The sequence below is a fragment of the Ricinus communis genome, chromosome 5, assembly GCF_019578655.1.
Source record: "Ricinus communis isolate WT05 ecotype wild-type chromosome 5, ASM1957865v1, whole genome shotgun sequence".
NCBI lineage: Eukaryota > Viridiplantae > Streptophyta > Magnoliopsida > Malpighiales > Euphorbiaceae > Ricinus > Ricinus communis.
Window position 1 is genome coordinate 8,510,066 of NC_063260.1, and position 20,432 is coordinate 8,530,497.

At 31.0% G+C, this 20,432-nt stretch overlaps 1 protein-coding gene across 12 annotated transcripts; it reads right to left on the minus strand.

Annotated features, from left to right (window-relative positions):
• Positions 1-11,939: 11,939 nt before the first annotated feature.
• Positions 11,940-18,846, minus strand: LOC8283421. Of its 12 annotated transcripts, none has more exons than XM_048374237.1 (5): positions 18,549-18,846; positions 18,357-18,413; positions 17,576-17,686; positions 17,173-17,334; positions 11,940-13,275 (listed from the first exon to the last, which is right to left on the minus strand). In XM_048374237.1, exons 4-5 carry the CDS (start codon positions 17,224-17,226, stop codon positions 12,385-12,387), a joined length of 945 nt encoding a protein of 314 aa, XP_048230194.1. In that variant the 5' UTR covers positions 17,227-17,334; positions 17,576-17,686; positions 18,357-18,413; positions 18,549-18,846; the 3' UTR covers positions 11,940-12,384. The 12 variants fall into 12 exon arrangements, with proteins under 12 accessions (XP_048230194.1, XP_048230198.1, XP_048230200.1 ...); XM_048374241.1 differs by lacking the exon at positions 17,173-17,334 and adding an exon at positions 15,874-16,012 and having other exon boundaries at positions 18,549-18,845; XM_048374243.1 differs by lacking the exon at positions 17,173-17,334 and adding an exon at positions 15,863-16,012 and having other exon boundaries at positions 11,940-13,246; positions 18,549-18,845.
• Between the last annotated feature and the right edge of the window lie 1,586 nt (positions 18,847-20,432).

The following is a 20,432-nucleotide window of genomic DNA, read 5'->3' on the forward strand; positions in this document are numbered from 1 at the left end:
ACTATAAAAGATCTTTTTATAATTTTTGCAATTTCTTTTATCAGTGTTTATGAGTAAAAATCTAAATACTTTTACCTATGTACTAAAATATCATAGTTATTGACCGCAAAAGAAATTAATTATAATGACTTTTACGTGTGGTAGCTCTGGCGCTATATAATTAAAATTTTACCACATGTTTAATTTATATTTTAAATTATAAAGTTTTAAAATTTGTATATAGTATTACTAAATTTAAGAAAGTCATATTAAATTAATAAGAGCCATTAATAATCAAAATTATTATTCGAGTCCAATAAAAATAATAATTTTTATATTTATTATAAAAACAATAATACATTACTGAAAATCTCTCTTTCCAAAAGCAAATTTAATGAGAAAGTTTGACCTCTGGGATTTTTGTTATACTTGATAAATTGTGCCGAGAAGAAAATCAAGGAAGGTTTAGTCAATGATTAGGGTTGTCTTCCAATGGAAGAGCAACTTACAACTTGATTCTTTTGGCTTTTTCCTTTTATATTTCACGCGGCTAGAATTCTAACCTCATCTTTCCCAATTTATGTGAATGGAAAAATAAATAAATCATTATCCACTGCCTACTAAGTAAATGTTCTTCTAGGGCTTCCACAAAATTTAGAAAATATATTATATTACTTATATTTTGATTTAATGTATATATTATAACTATTAAAAGAATGACACATAAATAAATTTTTTATTTTTTAATATTTAATTATTGACATATATTTTATTATATAAAATTAATAAATATGTGTCGATTATCATCGGTTTGATATACAAATGAAAATATATACATCAAACCTAGATAAAAAATTTCATATTTTATGGTACCTATAAGCTTATACATTCTCCATCAATATATAATAGTGGATTTTAGAAAATTTGAATAATGTTATATAACTCACATTTTTTTTATTTAATTTCTTGCTCATGTGATGTGGTATTTAATATTTTTATAAAATTATTTATTAATATTTTAAAATAAAAAGTAATTTTATAAAATTATTAAATACCATATTAGATGGGTAATAGATGAGACAAAAAAAAATGAGATGTTGAGTATTTTAAAATTTATTTAATATATGTTAGTATAATTTAATTAAAATTTAATATGTCTTTAGCTTATTTTATATAAATACAATAATTTTTATTGATATTTATTTATATATAAATTAATTCATTTAGTATAATTTTTACTATATCTACAAATTAATATATATTTCATTTAATGATATATTATATATTTCAGTGATATTCATTGATTTAATGTTAAAATATTAAAAGAATTACAAAAATATAAAACTCAATTTTGTGTTAATAAATGATATCAACATATTTAATTGTATAATATTAATTTATCGATAAATTAATATTATACAACATTAATAAATTTTACAGAAAATAATTAGATCATAATAGAAAGCTCGACAATTGACCTGTTATAAAATTAAAATTAATTATTGACATTTTGAATGAGGTAATAAAAAAATTTAAATAATTTTTTGTATAACTCTTTTTGTAATGAAGGTCAACATTTAAAAGCAGAGGAAAGGGTTTCTTAGGTTTCACTTGGAAAGAAAAATGAAAATCTAAAATTAAGCTTGACACATTTATCACCATGGACGAGGAGCTCTCCATTCTTCTCCTACAGATGAGGATTTCAAGCGTAGCTTGGGCAGCCCTATGGGCAGGCAGGGGATTATCTATGTTATTCCCTACGCTTTATTATTATTTATTTTATTTTATTTTCTGGTGGTTAGATATTTAATATGGAAGATTAAATATAATAATGTATATTCTCAATTTTATATAAAAACGTTTTTATTTAACTATATCTACACCGGTAAAAAAAGAAATTGAAAAGGGTTATATTGGGAATCAATGAAAGATATTAGGAGATGCCAGCTAATGTTTGGAGGGGTGTCGGAGTCATTTTGTTTAGAGATAATAAATAGGAGTAGGACCCATTCATGCTTCCAAACGGACAACGGAGCCACTTGCCGTCGGGTTAAACTGGGGATTTTTGTCATATATTTACCAGCTTTTTGCATTATATATATATATATATATTTCTTTTTTATATATTCGAGAGATTTGGTTCCTAACCCTTAAAATAATCCCTTTTTAGCCACTAATAATTTCAGCTTCCCCACCTAACACAGCAACGTATCCATTCATAAACATTAAAATAATTACATAGTAATAATATGTTATTTCCTTATAGTAACGGATATGTATATAAATGTTTTATATTTTAAAATTAAATAATTGATATATTATTTAATTTTTTATATATCATTAATATTTAATAGAATTTTATGTTTTTCTTTCTTTTTTAACAATTAAGCTTTGACTGAGGAAACTCAGCTCTAAGTAAAGCAACAAAATTTATAGGGCTAACTTAAAATAAAATATATATTATAAATTTAGAAAAGAAAAATATTCAATAAGTTTTATTATAAAGTCAATTCTCCAAGGTTCATTTAGGCACTACACAAGACTAAGTTATTAATTTCAAAAAGGCAGCAAGTGGGGAATTTTATAAATGAAGCTAAATTGAGGACAGCTTTAAAACTCCACCAAAAAGTGAAAAAATCATTTATTATAAATTGAAGGCAGACAAATGGGTGAAGGTTTTATTAGAACATTTCAAAGTTTGATATATTGAATTATTCTGAGACATAAACAATTACATTACATATTTGTATATATTAGCCATTGCTATATTTCTTCTACTTGACATATATAAAAAAGGTGGAAAGGTCCATTTGAGACCTCTGTTCAGACCACTTCCACTTTCCAGGGTTGATTCTTTTTTTTCTTTTTTACTTTTTCTGGCTTGTAAATGTATCTGGTGGCCATTAAAATAGATTTGTTACTCAATGTTGACTGTGGATCTTTCCATGCTTAGTTGACATATTCTGTGAGGCTTACATATATATATATATATATATATATATATGCCTGCATGTGTAAACTGAAAACAATTCTGATGCAGGAGTTCTTTTAGCTTAAGAATATTCATCCCACAATAATTATTAAGAAAACTGTGCTAGTTTTGCTTATACATATTAATGGTTGAAGATTCAATTACAGGTTTTTATTATTCACCTGAAACAAAGAGAGATGTTTTTTTTTTTTTTTTTATTTTAACTTGCTTTCTTAATCAGAAGTGGTTTCTATTCTTTTACAAAGTGAGGAGATTTTATTTTTAACTAATCGTGAAGACTGGTAGGTACATCATCATCTACAAAGAAATCATATTTATAATCTAAATCAGTACACATATATAATTACTATATCTTGACTCAGTTCCAAAATCATGATATCAATTTTACCATAATACTTCCTTCAATCAGTTTACATCTTTTTTAATAGCAGAGATCACCGCCGCATAACAGTTTTTATATTTTTTCATAAGAAATATGAGTATTTTATTAATATAAAAGTAAACATCAATATATATATATATATAAAGTAGACATAAGAAAAGCATAAGATTCTTTCAAAGAATGGCCGACAAGCATCGTTACAAGACTCCAAAACAAGTGGAATCATTTTTACTCCACTACGAAGAGTATCCAAAGCTCGAAAGATAGGATCCAAAGCTTGAAGACCTCTATATAAAGAGGAGTTCTCCTTAGAAGAAGGCAGACTGAAAAATACGAAGAAGAACTTCTTGTATTCTTCAAGTCGCACAAAGAAGAAGAAATATAGTGAGAAAAGAGAGAAAATAGAGTGAGAGAGATAGTGAGAAGAAACACTTTCCCTCTTGTATTCTTTTCTTCCTCTTGTAAGTTATATTTCTCTAGTTTAAACTTCAAGTCGCACAAAGAAGAAGAAATATAGTGAGAAAAGAGAGAAAATAGAGTGAGAGAGATAGTGAGAAGAAACACTTTCCCTCTTGTATTCTTTTCTTCCTCTTGTAAGTTATATTTCTCTAGTTTAAAGCTTTCAAAGTTACATTCAAAGAAGTTACATTCAAAGTTTGTATATTTGTTTAAAAGTTTATGTTCAAAGTTTGTGATTATCAATAAAGTTTATCTTCTTTATCTATAATTTTAAGATTTAACAAGCGTATGCTCTGTGCTTACCTCGTTTGAGGATCCTGCACACCAGAAACTTGTTGATCTGTTTCTATTTTTCTCTATTTTTCTTTATTTTGGTATCAGAGCCTATTGGGTTCCGGGAAAGAAGCATCATCTACATAAAGAAGATTTTAAACTCATTTTAATCTGCATCATATTACTGATAAACAAGCACTGTTCATTTATGCACAGTAGTAAGTCCCGTCAGGCGTAAGGGCAGTAAAACTGGTGGCTTGGTTCATGTTTGTTTAGAAAGTTATTTTGATTTATTTTAAAATGAATTTAGAACCATTTTTCTGTAGATCTTCTTCTTTTTCAAACTCTTCTACCTCTGAGTCCTCAAGGTACAAAGGTTTAGTAAATAGTAAAGAAATCACTATTGAAGATTTTACAAAGCATATTGATGATTGGGAAATACCCAAAGTTCAAAAGAAACAAATTTATGAGTATTCAAAGTTTCCTCTTTTCAAAACTGATTTTACTATCAAAATCAAGAAAGAGATATTCGGATTTCAAAGCCTTTTGAAGAAATTTATCTTTTAAATCCAAAGACCCTCCAGAAGCATAAAGAAAAAGATTATAAGTATATCCATATAGGCCTTGTCCAGGTAGGAATAAAGCCCCTTACCAGAGAAGGTTTAGATACTTCCATCTGAACAGTCCTTAGAGATGCTAGGTTTACAAATTTTTATGATTCTTTATTAGGTACTGTTGAGTCGAGCCTCAATAAAGGACCAATTTCTTTCAACTGTTTTCCAAACATTACAATATCATTAAATGATAAAAATATTTTAAAAAGCATTGTTCTTCAAATAAAGACACATAACTACAAAATGCTTGAAGGATCTATTCCGATAGTATTGATTTTCAAAATACATTACAAAGCCATGATTTCTGCTTTTAGTTCAAAACACAAGCTCCATTCACCAAAATGAGAAACCTTATTCCTATAAACAGATCTCTCCAAATCCAACGCAACAATTCCAAAAACCATTCAATGGAAAGACATCACTCTTCTAGAAGAATGGATCCTTGAAGGTGCAACCCAACCTGAATCCCCAAAGCAAACAGAACCAAATACAAATCTCAAAAATATAACCCAATTCCCAGATGGAAAAGTAAAGCTTACATTCAACAGGAAATCAACCTCTTCTAGATTTTCTGATGATGATTCTTCAACATCGACCATAGATATTGGAATGGTATCAAAAATACCTTCTATTATTTATGCTCCTTACAAAGAACCAACTCCATCTCAAACACAATCCAGATTTTCAACATCTGATATACCAAGCTCAAACAATATACTACAGAATGTTGATTACCAAAGCAATATCTCCAGACCAGTCTATAATGAACCAAAGAAAGAAGATGAGAATATAGAGATCGTCTCTACCCCCTTTTCATCATCACCATCTGCAATAAAACAAAATCTAGAAGCATAAATCAACATGATTTCAAAAGATTTTCAAATTGATAAAAAGCTTTTACATGAAGATTTCTATTCAAAGAAAAACCATTCTAAAAAACTTTGGTTTTTTAAGAATTTTTTACAAGAAAAAGACAGTATTCAAGAAAGATACTATCAATTTTGCATTCAAAACAAAGTCCAAATCAAATTTTTTGATTGGTTTCAAATTTATTGCAAAGAAAATAGTATTCTTTATCCTTTCAAAGAAAAGATCATTAGTCATGTCACGGTAAGAAACAAGGCTCCAGAATGGAAGGTCGGAGAAAACCTAACCATCCAGTCTGAACATCCTCCCCTTAGGAAGATAACCATTCCTTATGGAGAGAATGAGATAGAGGCTACACCTTACAAATTGGTAGGAGAAGATCTTGAGAAGAATATTAAGAATATTGTTCAGCAGAACAATTTCTCGAATACCTATCTTAACACAATAGGGAAGCAACTTGTTAAGATAGAAAGCCAGATCCAAAAACCTCCTATAGTCTTCACCTCTCCAATCCCCAATATTGAACATCAAAAAGAGACAAGCCAATCAGAAAAGCTCAAAAATCCAGTCTTCAAACCCTACCAAGTCTCAAAGCCTAGCCAAGATCAATTTCAAAAGCAAACTGAGTTTGCTAGAGCAGTCAGAGAACAGCTTAGCAAATTAGCAACTTCTGAATCCTCCAAAAACCTAGTACCAGATACTCCTCAAAGCAGTAGGAATATCAGTGCTTTAGATCAAGCCCAAAGCGATGAATCCAATGATTCAGAGCTTGAAAGTGTCATTGACAAACCATCCAACATCAACAGATTGGGATGGAAAGCCCCTAGATTGACCTGACATACTCCTAGGAATACTGCTCCAGATCTAGAAATAGAAAATAGGAACAATATCCTAACCCAATCTAGATTCAATGCCTCCTCTGTCTATGAATGGAATATAGATGGAATGTCAGAATACAACATTCTTGGTCTCTTACAACAGATGACCATGGCAGCCAATGCTTACAAAACCCAAAGCTGACTAGAGCCATTCTTTGAGCTCCTTATAGCTGGTTTTTCTGGCCAGCTTAAAGGATGGTGGGATTACCATCTCACACAAGCACAACAGCTCCAAATCCTAGGTGCCATCCAAACCACAGTAGAAGGGACCCCCATCTTAGATGAACTAGGAAATCCAATTGAGGATGCTGTGTCAACCTTAATCCTAACGATTTTCCTCCACTTCATAGGAGACCCTTCTCTTCTGAAAGACAGAATGCTGAGCTCCTTAGCAATCTAACCTGCAAAAAGCTTAGCAATTTCCAAGCCTACAAAGATACCTTCCTGACTAGAGTCATGCTTAGGGAAGATTCAAGCCAACCTTTATGGAAAGAGAAATTCTTAGCTGGTTTACCTAAGATATTAGGTAAAAGAGTTAGGAATACCATAAGAGAATCCCATAATGGTCAGATCCCTTATGATTTCTACACTTATGGTGAATTAGTTAGCCTTACCCAGAAAGAAGGTCTGAAAATTTGCCATGACCTTAAACTCCAAAGACAACTCAAATGGGAAATGAAGAAGACTAGGCAAGAACTAGGAAGTTTTTGTAACCAGTTTGAGTATAACCTCATAGAGCCTTCCTCTACCTGCAAAGAAAAATGCAAAGAAGATTTTTCCAAATCCTTTAAGAAAAAACGATTTTTCAAAAATAGAAAGACTTCAAAAAACAAGGAGAATTTCTACAAAAAGCCATCCTCTTCTAAATTTGCAAAACAAAATTCCAAAAGAGATTTTAGCAAAATTACCTGCTATAAATGTGGCAAGAAGGGCCATACTTCAAAGTATTGTAAGTTTTCTAAAAAGCTCCATGAGCTCCAAATAGAAGATGAAATTTTAAGCAAAATTTCAGCTCTTCTTGTTGATTCCTCTGAATCAGAATTTTTGAATAATGAGGAAGAGTTTCAAATTGATGAAATCAAAACTTCATCCGATTATTCTGAATCAGATTCTGAAAGTATTTCAAAGAATATTAATATGCTCACTAGGCAACAAGAAGCTCTTCTTGAAGCTGTCAAGCATATTAACGATCCCCAAATCCAAAAATAAGTTTTGAAAGAAATTTTAAAAACTGAAACCCTTGTCCCCTCTTCTAGTAAGAATACTTATGATCCTACTATGATCTTGGATAAAGGGAAAAAGCTAAAAAACCCTCTTCCTACTGTTCAAGAACTTCAAAAGGAAATCAAAGCTATCAAAATAGAGGTCAAAGATTTGAAAGAAAAACAACAAAATGATTCTGTTTTGCTCCAAAGTCTGATCCTCAAACAGAATAGTGATTCTGATTCTGAAGAGGAAAATGATTTTCAAAATCTTGAAGTTTCTGAAAGTGTTCCAGAAAACTTCATTAATGTTTTAAAGGAAATTACTTCAAGAAAATATTTGATTCAAATAAAGCTCATTTTCCCTGGTGATTTCCAAATAGAAACCATCGCTTTATTTGATACAGGAGCAGACCTCAACTGTATCAATTATGAGCTGGTTCCTAAAAGGTATCATCATAAAACTAAAGAGAGGCTTACTTCAGCCAATAGTTCAAAGATTAGAATTGCGGGAAAAACTGAGGCTGCAATTCTAAATAATAATATTGCTTTAAAAAATCTCAATCTCATTAAAGCCCACTCGATTTACAATTTTGAGATAAATGCTTTGATCAAAGGAAAACAAACCCAGCTTTCTCATTTGAAACAAGATATGGGTTTGAAAAGAATTCAAGATCAAATGCAAAATGATTTTGTCCAAAGAAAAATCTCTGATTTGCAAAAAAAGATTGAAAATGAAGTTTGTTCTAATCTCCCCAATGCTTTTTGGAAAAGAAAACAACATATGGTAGATTTACCATATGAAAGGGATTTTTTTGATAAACAAATCCCTACCAAAGCCAGACCCATCCAAATGAATGAAACCCTAGAAAGCCATTGTAGATTAGAGATCAAAGACCTAGAACAGAAAGGTTTGATTTCCAAGTCTAGATCCCCCTGGTCATGTGCAGCTTTCTATGTCAATAAAAATAGTGAGATAGAAAGAGGAACACCTAGGTTGGTGATCAATTACAAGCCTTTGAATAAAGCCCTAAAGTGGATTAGGTATCCAATTCCAAACAAAAAAGATCTTCTTCAAAAGCTTCATGCAGCTTTCATTTTTTCAAAGTTTGATATGAAATTAGGATTTTGGCAAATCCAGATTCATCCAAAAGACAGATATAAAACTGCTTTTACAGTTCCATTTGGCCAGTACGAATGAAATGTGATGCCCTTCGGATTAAAAAATGCTCCTTTTGAATTTCAAAAAATCATGAATGACATTTTTAATCCTTATTCAAAGTTTTGCATTGTCTACATTGATGATGTGTTGATATTTTCAAATTCCATAGAGCAACATTTCAAACACTTGGAGACATTTTTCTATGTTGTTAAGAAAAATGGTTTAGTGGTTTCAAAATCCAAGATATCTTTATTTCAAACAAAAATTAGATTTCTTGGACACTATATCTCCCGGGGAACTATCACCCCAATTGATATATATATATATATATATATATATATATATATATATATATATATATATATATATATATATATATAAGTATTTATTCCTAATAGTTATCAGTTGTCATAAATTGTAATTATGTGAAAATTATATTGCATTTGGTAGCACTAAACCACATGTAGATTTTAATTATATGTAAGAATGAAATATTAAATTTAATTTTTTTTTTTCATTTTGTTTATAATTTCCATAAGAAAGAATTTAACACTCATATTATCAATCCCATAAAAGAAGAACTCATTATTTTTACAATGAAGCAACCACACAACTTCCTAAAACATACCGTTATTTATTTATTAAAAATGTCTGATATAAAGTTAAAAAAGAAAAGACCACCACATTTTCAAAATAATTAATAATGAGTCAAATTATAAAACTTTGAATAGTAAAAAATGAGAAAGAAAGAAATATCTTTTTATTGTTCGTTAAAATATAAAAGTTGGATATTATAACCATATAACCGTTATTATAGTATAATAATACTCAAGTATGGATATAAAGAGAAAAAACTCAAGTGGCAAAGAGCGACTCCTTTTAAGGACTTATGACCTTAGGTTTGAGCCAGTTTTTATTTTATAATAAATATAAAGATGGCCTCCCATGAATTTAAAAAAAATAAAAAGAAAACTATGATGAGAGAGTTGGAGAGAAAGAGAAGGGTCTAAGATTTTATTTATATATAGTCTTGAAACAAGTAGATTTTTAATTATTCTTTTGAAAATAAAACTGCATGGAATTGGTGTTAAGCAGTACTAGATATGCCTAAGATTTAATACTGCTGATATTTATTATATCATTAAAATCTTTTAATTCTATATATTCTTTTCTATTGCATAAATAATGATATTTGTTAATCCATTTGTATATGTAAAGCAATTAGCTTAAAACTTTAAATGCAGTAGTAGCATTATTCAAGAAAGAAGAAAGTCTTTCATAAAATAATAATAAAAAAGACGAAATATTATATTAGTATCCTATATATTATGTATCCGACACAATCACTCCATTTTATTAGAAGTGCTGATATATTTTTTTTACATTATGATTAAATATTTATTAAAAATCTTAAATAAAATCCTTGAGTTTGATTTAGTCACCTCTAAATCCATTTTAGTTGAATGTTTAATAGAATACCAATCGAATATCATATCTAAATAGCATAATTCATAGATCTATTTTAATCATATGGGGACTAAAACTTGTTTAGGCATCAAATCTCAAAGAACTTCTTTTTATTTTTATTTTTTTCAAAAAAAAAAAAAAAGAAAAGAAAAGGAGAAGAAGAATTGTAGAATCCATAATCTTCAATGGTCATGTCTATGTTGTACCATTTTATAGGATTTGATTGAAATAATAAGGCATATATATCCATATATACTCCCCAAATATTCAATAATTAATGTTTCTCAAGTTTGAAAGAATGATGCTTCCAAATGCAATCATCAACATGCACAAGCATGATGGTTGATAAATGTTTTGTAATTATTGACGTTTTAATTTGACTTTAGCTCAAATTCAGTTACTTTGTAAGAATCAGTCCAAAAGAGTTCATTAATTCTTTTGTATAATATTCAAGATTCATAATCCGAATCCTTAACCCAAAATTCAAGAATTATTGTGAAGATTTCAGGATACATTAATAATGTAGTAACTAGAAGAGAAGAAGAAAAGTAATTAAAGATGGTTAATCAGTTGAAAACGAAAAATTGGAAAAAATAAACATGTCTTTTTGTAAGATGAAATATTCATCATGAAAGTTGAGAAAAAGGAGTAAGAAAATAAGGTGGTAGAAAATATGGATTAAAATTCTTTCACGTTCAAATTAAACATGACGGATTATGTTTAGATAATCTTGACCGGTAATTTAAAATCGATGATTGAAATTTATTATTCACTTTTAAATTAATGATATAGATTATAAATATGATCTATTATGTTGAATTCTCAATTTTCAATTTTTTTACATTATTTTCAATAGTGTTAACCTATAGCTTTTAACTCTAGACTTTTAAATTATTTTTCTATCTTAATTTACAGAAAAAATATATTTTATCTTATTATTCATAGCTTAATACAATTTCTTAGTTCCTTAATCTTTATTTTAGTATTAAACAAGTTATAATAGAAAAATAGATGAATTGTGTGAAATGAGGAACAAAACTCATGCATGTGAATTCTTAACAAACACTTGGGATCGTAACAAATAGAACAAAATAAATATTTATCACAATACAGAACATACATTACCAACTTAGCTAAAGGCTAAAAAAAAAAAAAAAGATTTAAGAAAAAAATAATACCAATCAGGTCTTGGCTATTTTGGCTTTACTCTTGTTTTTTGTTCAAAAAAGAAAAAAATTATTTGGTATAAACAAAGAATATTAATGTCTTTTAGAAATAGGAAGAATAAGAAACACAAATCAGGCTGACCTACCATCATTTAATGGTCCACCGCAGACACAATCATAGCAGCTGTGCTGCAGACACTGATGAGCCAAGGGTTGGGTTCTGACCAGAGGTCACCTAACTCTCAATTCTTCAAAATTTCTACTGTGTTATATATTATTATTATGGACACTTGAAATGAATTATGACAAATTATGAATACCATGTAACATATTTCTTCATGGCATAATAAACCTGAACGTACAGAAAATGGGAGCTTAAAAGACAATAAAAAGATATAATTTATACGTTATTTTTGGAGTTCAAAGGAGTTCCAATTGTTCAATAAATTATAACTTTTGATAAATTCTAGTATACATAAACATACACATATAAACATATAATAAAATGAAATAAGTTAACCTACTAATCTTGAATGGAGAATAAATAAATCTATATGATAAACTAGAAATTGTAATTGTAATGTCCAGCACAGGTTGAAGATAATTATAAATTTCTGAATATGTTATTATGAAAAGGATTAACTAAACTTTTTGGATTCTGCTTGATTCTCGTAGCTGATGGGCTTACTCCAATCTGTAGAAAGATTCTTGGATTAAGATACAAGCAGACAGCTGCTGATGAGCTTCTTTGTAAATCAAGATCTTAGTTATTTAAATTTTTCAGTCAAGAACTAAAACACATAGCCATTGCCAAACCAAGCCACTCTACGTACAAGAAAATGCCATTATATTTGTCCTAAACGATGCGCACTTGGTGGCTGCTTTGCTTTCCATGGGTTGGACTCTACACTCTGGACTCTTAAGACTCCATTCATTCACCACTTCACATGATAAACGCACAAGACGTTTCTGCTTTCCAGTTTCGAAGGTAGACAAACTGCATTCCGCCCTTGTCAACTATTGCCAATTCATCACTCATTTTCTGTAAAAGACTCAGCAGCTTCAGTCCCCCGTCCTCCCCCGATTCCGCCTCATACAGAGGACGTCCATAGTACTTCTTGTAGTCACCGGGAAGATATGCAAGAGGTAAACTTCCCCCTGAAAGTTCAACCAACTTTTTCACCTCCCCCTTGATAGCATTTGTTTCTCCAGTCCCCTCTCCATCAAGGTAGCCTCTGCAGCACCCCACAGTGTCCGTTGCTGCTGGATAACGACACATTAAAGCACTTGAGAAGGATAGAACGACCTTCCCGCAAGCCACACTAGGCCAGTCATAGACCAAGTCACTGGCATTAATCAAAGCAGATGAAACATTCACCCCAGCAGGTGTAGCTAGGAACACATAATATCCACGTTGACTAACTGTATTGAGGACCTGAGCAAAATCGGCATCCCCAGATATCAGCATGATGCAAGCAGGTGGTGGATTGTCAAGGGCAAAAGTGTACACCCCGGAGAGAATGGCTTTGTCAGCAGCATCCTTTCTACCTCTTGGAACATAGTTCAATTCAACACCACTTCTGTGTAACTCTTCTTTGGTTCTCATGGAGAAGCCATTTAAATCCCCAAATGCAGTAAATCTTTTAATAGGAGACACCCCGAAAGCCTTTCTGGTATGAAGAGCTACATCTTGTGCCAGAACACCACGAGGAACAGGGCAATTTTCCATGTCCCAGAAGATAGCCCCAGGTGCGCCAAGAGAGCTTTGGTTTTTCTGGAATGAAGGAGGTTGAACCATGCCCATACTGGATTGTGCAGATTTAAAAATAAGAAGCTGTAAACATTTCCAGGCAGCAACTAAATTCAGTGAAAACCATCCCATGCCTTATGATTCAATTTATATCAGCTTTCTGAATTGCAAAACCAAAATATCTATAGAATTGTCTTTTGGTACAAGCCATATTCTGTCAAAACATAAGTTCAAATTCATCTCCAAAATGATGGCCAACTTCAAGCAATAGCACAGAGCAAAGCAAGAGCTCCTAAATTTCTATAAAATCAAAACAGAACAGAATTCACCCACACCCTCTACTATTACATAAGCTCTAGAGCATTACCAAACTTCAACAAGAAGATAATTACTCGGTGGCAAAACTAGCCATCAATGAAAATTTGAACAATCAAAGCTGGGCATGAATGAAAATTAGAACCATCTTTCATAACAGATTCTAAATTTTAGCAGCATTTAACCAAATTCATAAGAGTTGTCACAAAAGCATCAATCAGAAGATAATGAAGCAGAAAGAAAGCAAACAAAATGATTCATCATGCAATTTCAAAAAAAATAAAAGCTATTAAATTCTGTCATCATGCAAGCATTCTCATTGCATGCACTTTTATCAGATCAGTTCAGCTTCAAAATGATTCATAAACATAACAAAATTTTAGAGCCTCGAACAACTAGGAACCTAGAGGAAAGGAAATTTAGGAGATGAAGTCAGCAACACTGTAATAACAAGAAACTGATAAAAGAAGCAAATCCAGAAACTCAAGACTCTGGATTAAATACAACTCAAAACCTAAAACTGTTGGCTTTTGGTTCATATAAAATGCTGTCTGGTGGAACTGGTTTTGTTCAAACTCAAAACAGAAAAACAAAACCTGAAACAAAGCATGAAAGACTCGTTATAGACTTGGACAGCCCTCGGAGAGATACTATAATACACTAGTTGGAGATGGAGAGAGGAGAGAAAACACAAAATTATTACAACAAAAGCATAAACTAAGAACAAGAAAAAACACAATTTTCTTTTTCTTCCTCTTTCCCGAAACATATTCTTCACACAAAGAAATCCCCAACTCACTCAAGTTTCTGATTACAGCAGCTCCTTTTATGGGGAGAGAATACATTTTCAGTCAACACTTAATACAACTATTATACAAGTTTGCCCACTAAAAACCCACATTTGAGTTAAATTCCACCATTTCATGATACAAGATAGCAGACATATGCATTTAAAGAGATATATTTATTGACATTTAAATCTAACCAAAATAGTAAAAGCTCAAGTGAGAGCAAAAGTGTTGCAGAATGGAACACATAGGTTTCATATCTTAATCAACGCACTATTAGAGATATAAAGCTATTTATTAAAAGTGCATGATTGCTATACTATTCCAAAGTAAGACTTAGATTGACTAATTTAATACTTTGACAGATCTGGCATCTCCATTTCTTTAACATCAACTGAAGTACTAAGCCACAATAGATGCTGTATATTCAAGTGGCTAGACTACTCATTTGCCCCTCATTTTAGTTTCTTCATAAAACTCACAAAATCTTTGGCAAATGTCATCTCTACCTATATCCCTTTGTTTTCTTTTGAGCCTTCAATTAACTTATCCTCTCGAAAGCCATCTCATGGCAAATCTTTCATTTTATGCTTGGAGTACTTTTTCAACACTTTTTTGGTTACTACTGTTAGATTTTTAATCAAGTCCCAAAGATCACTTCTTCTAACTGTTTTTCAGAAAACCAGTGCGTAAGGTTTTTTCTTATTCATCTGTTAGACTGTTTAGTTCAACCAATTGAACTTTTTATGTTAACTTCTCTAATCCGTGTCTTAGGTGTGATCTTGATATCAATAGAAGGAGGCGAGTGGATCTTTGAACTAAAACTTGGAGAGGGATGTACAAGGAGAAAAAGTGGATTACTAGGATCTTTGATAAAGAGTATGCGTGCGGACATAAAACCTTTTCTTCTTCTTGATAATTTTTGCTATTTCTTTTAGATCTCTTGATAAGCTGTTTGGGAGCTGAAACTGTTTAGATTTCATTATTTCACTGCCTTTTCTGATCCTTTTGTGAAAAAATTTGATCTGTTCTCAACCAAAAAAAAAAACACATCACACACCGGCAATCTACTAGAAACTCAGAATTGAGCATGTGAAAGAAATGGTAAAGGAAAAAAAATAAATAAATAAAGAGAGTAACTTAAATCAGATCAATCAGAGAGCAAGAAAGTGAATTATTAAAACAAGACAAGATCATAGTATCATACCTAAGCAGCTCAGAAACAGGAAGCGGTTGCGGAAATGAAGAAGGGTTTAGATAAAAATTGTAATTTTTTGGGTTTGGATAAATTTGTAAATTTTACTCGGATTACTTATAAAAGGTGAACTCTGAATTTGAGAAAAGTCAAAGGCTATGAAGGCAACAAGTCAAACATGGGTCAGGTTTTGATACATTGACACTCTACCTGTCCTATTCTGGAGGCAGGAGGGGTTTGGGTGGGTTGAGCCAGTTATAAGTATAACTAAATATTTCATTAACTGTAAAGACTTAAAATATCAAACCTTCATTGGCTTTGATTTAATAGTTACCAGTCAAAAGTCTTAAGAAAATAAATAATTATAAGATACCATGGACTAACAAAGACAATTGTGCTCAGGGCCATCCACATTAGTCCTGCACTACAAAGCCAGCAGCCACTATTCCTTATAAATTAGCGTCCATTCTTGCATCAGGCATGCCAAGTTGACAGCTGCATGAATTCTTGCTCCAATATTGGACTGAAGAAAACCAGCCAGTCAGACAATTTATCTGCTATATTTTTATGAGGACATATTGCTAATAAAAATGAACTGAGAATTTATTCAAAGAAGGTTAATAAAAACAACCCGAGTAAGTTTTCCTTTAGCAGATGCCTTTGCACACACATATGTGCCGACATTACAAACAGGACAAGGATTAAAATACTATTTCATCTCAGAGTCAAACACCAAATCAAAAGGCCAATAATCAACAAAGCTGCAGTGTGACAGTATAGAACCTCAGCATCTTTACCTATAAATTCTGTGCACGAGGTCTGAGAAGAATGTACCCTAAATACAAGATAGAAATTTACAGTAGCCCATAAATGCTTGTCTCCACTGTAATATTGACCATCGGCATGCAATTTCACCATTCCATTTTCATGTTAATCATATAGTACTCATCTCAAAATCAGTGAATCTTTTGTCTTTTGCATTCAAACTAATACAATATAGGTGACCCTAGATCTTAACATATAGTTAAAACCCCAGAGCAAAACACATTGCCAACCTCACTAAAAAGACAAGAAAAGAAAAGGAGGGGAAATACGACAAAAGTAATTCCAACTCACACCTTTTACATAGAATCTGTGCAAGAAGCATAGAAAATTAAAGGCTGTATGCAATTTGTAGTTATTGACCCCAAGAGCATGCCAGCAAATAAATAATAAACCTAAAATCTTTAGTTGCACTACTGATACATAAGCAGTACTTTATCATTATGCACTAAAGTATACAAATAAAGGTTTGGCATATATGTATATAATAAAATTACTAATTGGAAAGTTCTGTAACCATATGCACTGACTTGCCTAAGTGAAAAAGCTCTAGTATCATTATTATCACACATGATATTAACAATGTCATGTACCAAAACAGTATTAACAATCAGATGCAGAAGAAAAATGAAGGATCGTTCAGAAACACCACAAAGAAAGAGGCACATTAATGCACAGTTTAAAACTCATACGTGCCACATGGTACAATGCGCATAGGCATACACCTCAAACGAAACAAAAGAAAAAGGTTTCAGTTGTTGACATAGTCAGTTCATGTTAGTATAAATTCTTATTTATTTGATGCATCTGGATACTAGATGATTAATGGAAAATAATATATAATCTCTGTCACATGCTCACAAGGTCTAGGGAAGGAAAAGCAATCAATTCTTCAAGTGGAACCAAAAACCCCATAGTTCTTAAAGTGAAAGCTCATGTTGGTGCCATGAACAATATATAAGCCAGGACACCATTAAGCAAACCAGTCTCCATAGCCAAATATTGTTAGCATAACAGAAGGCCCTGCAATAACACCAGATAACATACAACTTTTATTTTGAGCATGTCTCGTGAGTGATAGAACTCCAAGTAGCAAAATTGAACAGAATTTCCTCTATAAATAGAGAATTAAGAGTGAACAAAAGGCAGCACAAGTTCAACCGAGCAACATCATTAGGATGAACCAAGTCGGAATACCAGTTGTAACCAAATCATCATCGAAATATCACAGTTGTAGCCAACATCATCAATACAATAGGCTTACCTATAGTGGAATCACAGCTGAAAACTCAGACAAGCAAATTCCAGAACAACCACCAAGTTATAGACTATTGGTATCAATTGCATTAGATATGATCAAAACAATCTCTCCCATCTGCAGAGTTGCCAATTCGTCAAGTATGTTAATTCTCCCAAAAGAAAAAAGAACTTGAGAAATTTTTTTTTTGTTGCATGTCAAATATCAGCATATGATTGAAAAGCGACAATTAAAAATTATCAAATTGATTCTTTTAAGAGCATTGTCTAAATTTACATGATTTATAATGCAAAAGATTGTGAATCAACAATTTTTAGACCAATGAGATTGGGAACCCTATGGCATGCATTACTCAATGGGTTAAATTCCAGTTAGAACCACAGAGAACTCCCAACAATAGCAAACACACACAAACGTTTAGGAAACATGCTTTTATATATTCATCCAATGAATTGAGTACTAAAAAGAATATCAAAAACAAAAAGAATCCATGTGCCAGCTGATGAAATCAGGATAAACAATTAAGTAACATGGAATCAGAACATACAGGTATGGGCATAGTAATAAAAAATCAGCTAAATGGAAACTAAGTAGGAACTTATTATTATTACACACTTCAAGGACAAGCAAAATATCATTTAACGAAAAAAGACTCTCTAATCTTTGCTAATACAAAACAATCCAAAAAATCTCTTTAAGCAGATTTCATCTCAAATTATAGAACTTTTTAAGCAGCTTTCACTGAAAATGCCCCATAGTAGAACAATGCAAAAGTTAGATGACTTACAAGTACACATAGCACATGCACTGGGAGATAGAACCCCTTTTTAAATCATTCTAGGACCTGCATAATTTGTAATGGATTATTAGTATGCAATTAAAAAATTAAGCACTAAAGACAAAATCTTAGAATCATCAACAAAGATCCTAGTCATCAAATTTTAACATTTCTTCTTCTTCTTCTTTTTTTCTAGCCCACCTTTCTTCCTATTCGCACCAGCAGTTAACTTATGCTCAACAATCTTGGAAATACCAAGGACGATATAGCCTTAGCAAGCAGTTGTAGGCTACCGCCAAATCCTCCATCTGAATCCCTCCATACCCAATTATCATTTCCCTCTTGTTCGTCACCATGCCCTCCCAGTTCCCCATATCCGCTATCCGCTATTTTTTTTTTTACTTTAAATATTTAATATATAATCATTTCTGTAGAATGTTTGTTAACCAAATATAATCTGTTCGGTTTCAGTTTAACCAGTTACGGGGGATGCACTTAAATTAAGAAAATATAGATTTTGATCTCTAAATATTGGTATTTCTTTTATGGAAAAATAGTGGTAATGTAAACTGTGCCACGTAAGTAAGTAATGTGTCGAAAAAGTAATAAATTTTTTTATAAAATAAAAAGAATTATTATATTTAAAAATGAAAAATCTCAAATTTAAAAAAATTTAATTTCTCCTATTAAATATATAGTCACTAATAAAAATAAGAATTAATAATTTTACCCTATTGTAGGGTGATGAAAGGGGCTCAATTCCAATATATTAGGACTAGCTTTATCTGCAACACTTTCCAGCAAACCAAACTCGTAATTCTGTCTTATGAGAAACGCAGTAGAGAGGATGGAGAAGCAAACAGCAGATTAAGCATCACAAAATATTGCCATTTAATAAAGCGATTCAATATTGAGCATCTTTTGTACAAACAGGGGGACATCTATAGTAGTCACTTTTTCCTGTAAAAAGCATTTTGATTTACAATAAGTAGTAAAAGAAATTAGAATGTTCCACTGATCACATGCCTAAGAGTTACATAAATAAAAAAATGTAAAATAAAAAGAACATTCTACTGTTAAGACATAAAATTATTATTTTCTTCCCATATTTTGTCCCAACTACTTGATTAAATTATATGCCTTTATTCTTCCCTTTTATATAATAGCTCCTTAATATTTATAGTATGCGGTCAATCTGTGATAATCTCAAAGGAAACATTTGATAGTACTGTTAGAACTCTTCAAATATTTTTGGTTCATAAAAAAAAAGAATATGCAAGATAATTTTAGAAATTACCTATTTTTTGAATTAAAAATGAAATGTAAAAACTGTAAATGTAAATGATGGATTTTTTTCTAAAAGATTCTTTTATTTTTTAATTTTAAAGATTAAAGAAAATAAAACCCCCCGATCAAACCAAACCCTTACTTTCTTTTTGTTTCTTTACGTAGGCGATAGGGGGCAAAATTATCTAAACCCTTGTTATTTTAGTTAGAGTTCAGTCTGACGAGAATAATATTCTACCACTAGTAATTTGTTTATTTTCAAGCCGATCCATTTACATATTCCAATATGCTTGGATATCAATTTCCAATACACTTGGATACCAATAAAATAAATGAATTCGGGATTAAATCTTTTGATGAGAGAAAAACCAGCCGAGGAGCGGGTCATTAGTTTTTTTTTCTTGTTCTTGAATTGATTGGAATGGGATGATGAATTTATTTCTTCGCCTCTTTGCCAATAAATCAGAATCCTCGTAGAGAATCGCAAAATATATGAGATTACAATGACTAATACATACGATTCGATTAAGTTCTGAATAATAAGGAATCCTATTTGGTTTTTTACCCTCACAAACTTTTTTGTTTTCACACCGAAAGGCTCTTAACATTATTTATGTTATAAAAATAAAAGAGTATGAAAAAAAGATTTATTTTTCAAATAAAAAAAAACTTTGAAATTGCTAAATTACTTATGAAATAAAGCAACGGGACCACCGTAGTATTTTGTTTTATTTTTTAACTAAAAACAAAGGAAAATATCAAAGTTTGAACCCAGAAGAAAGCGAAATAGTTCTGCTT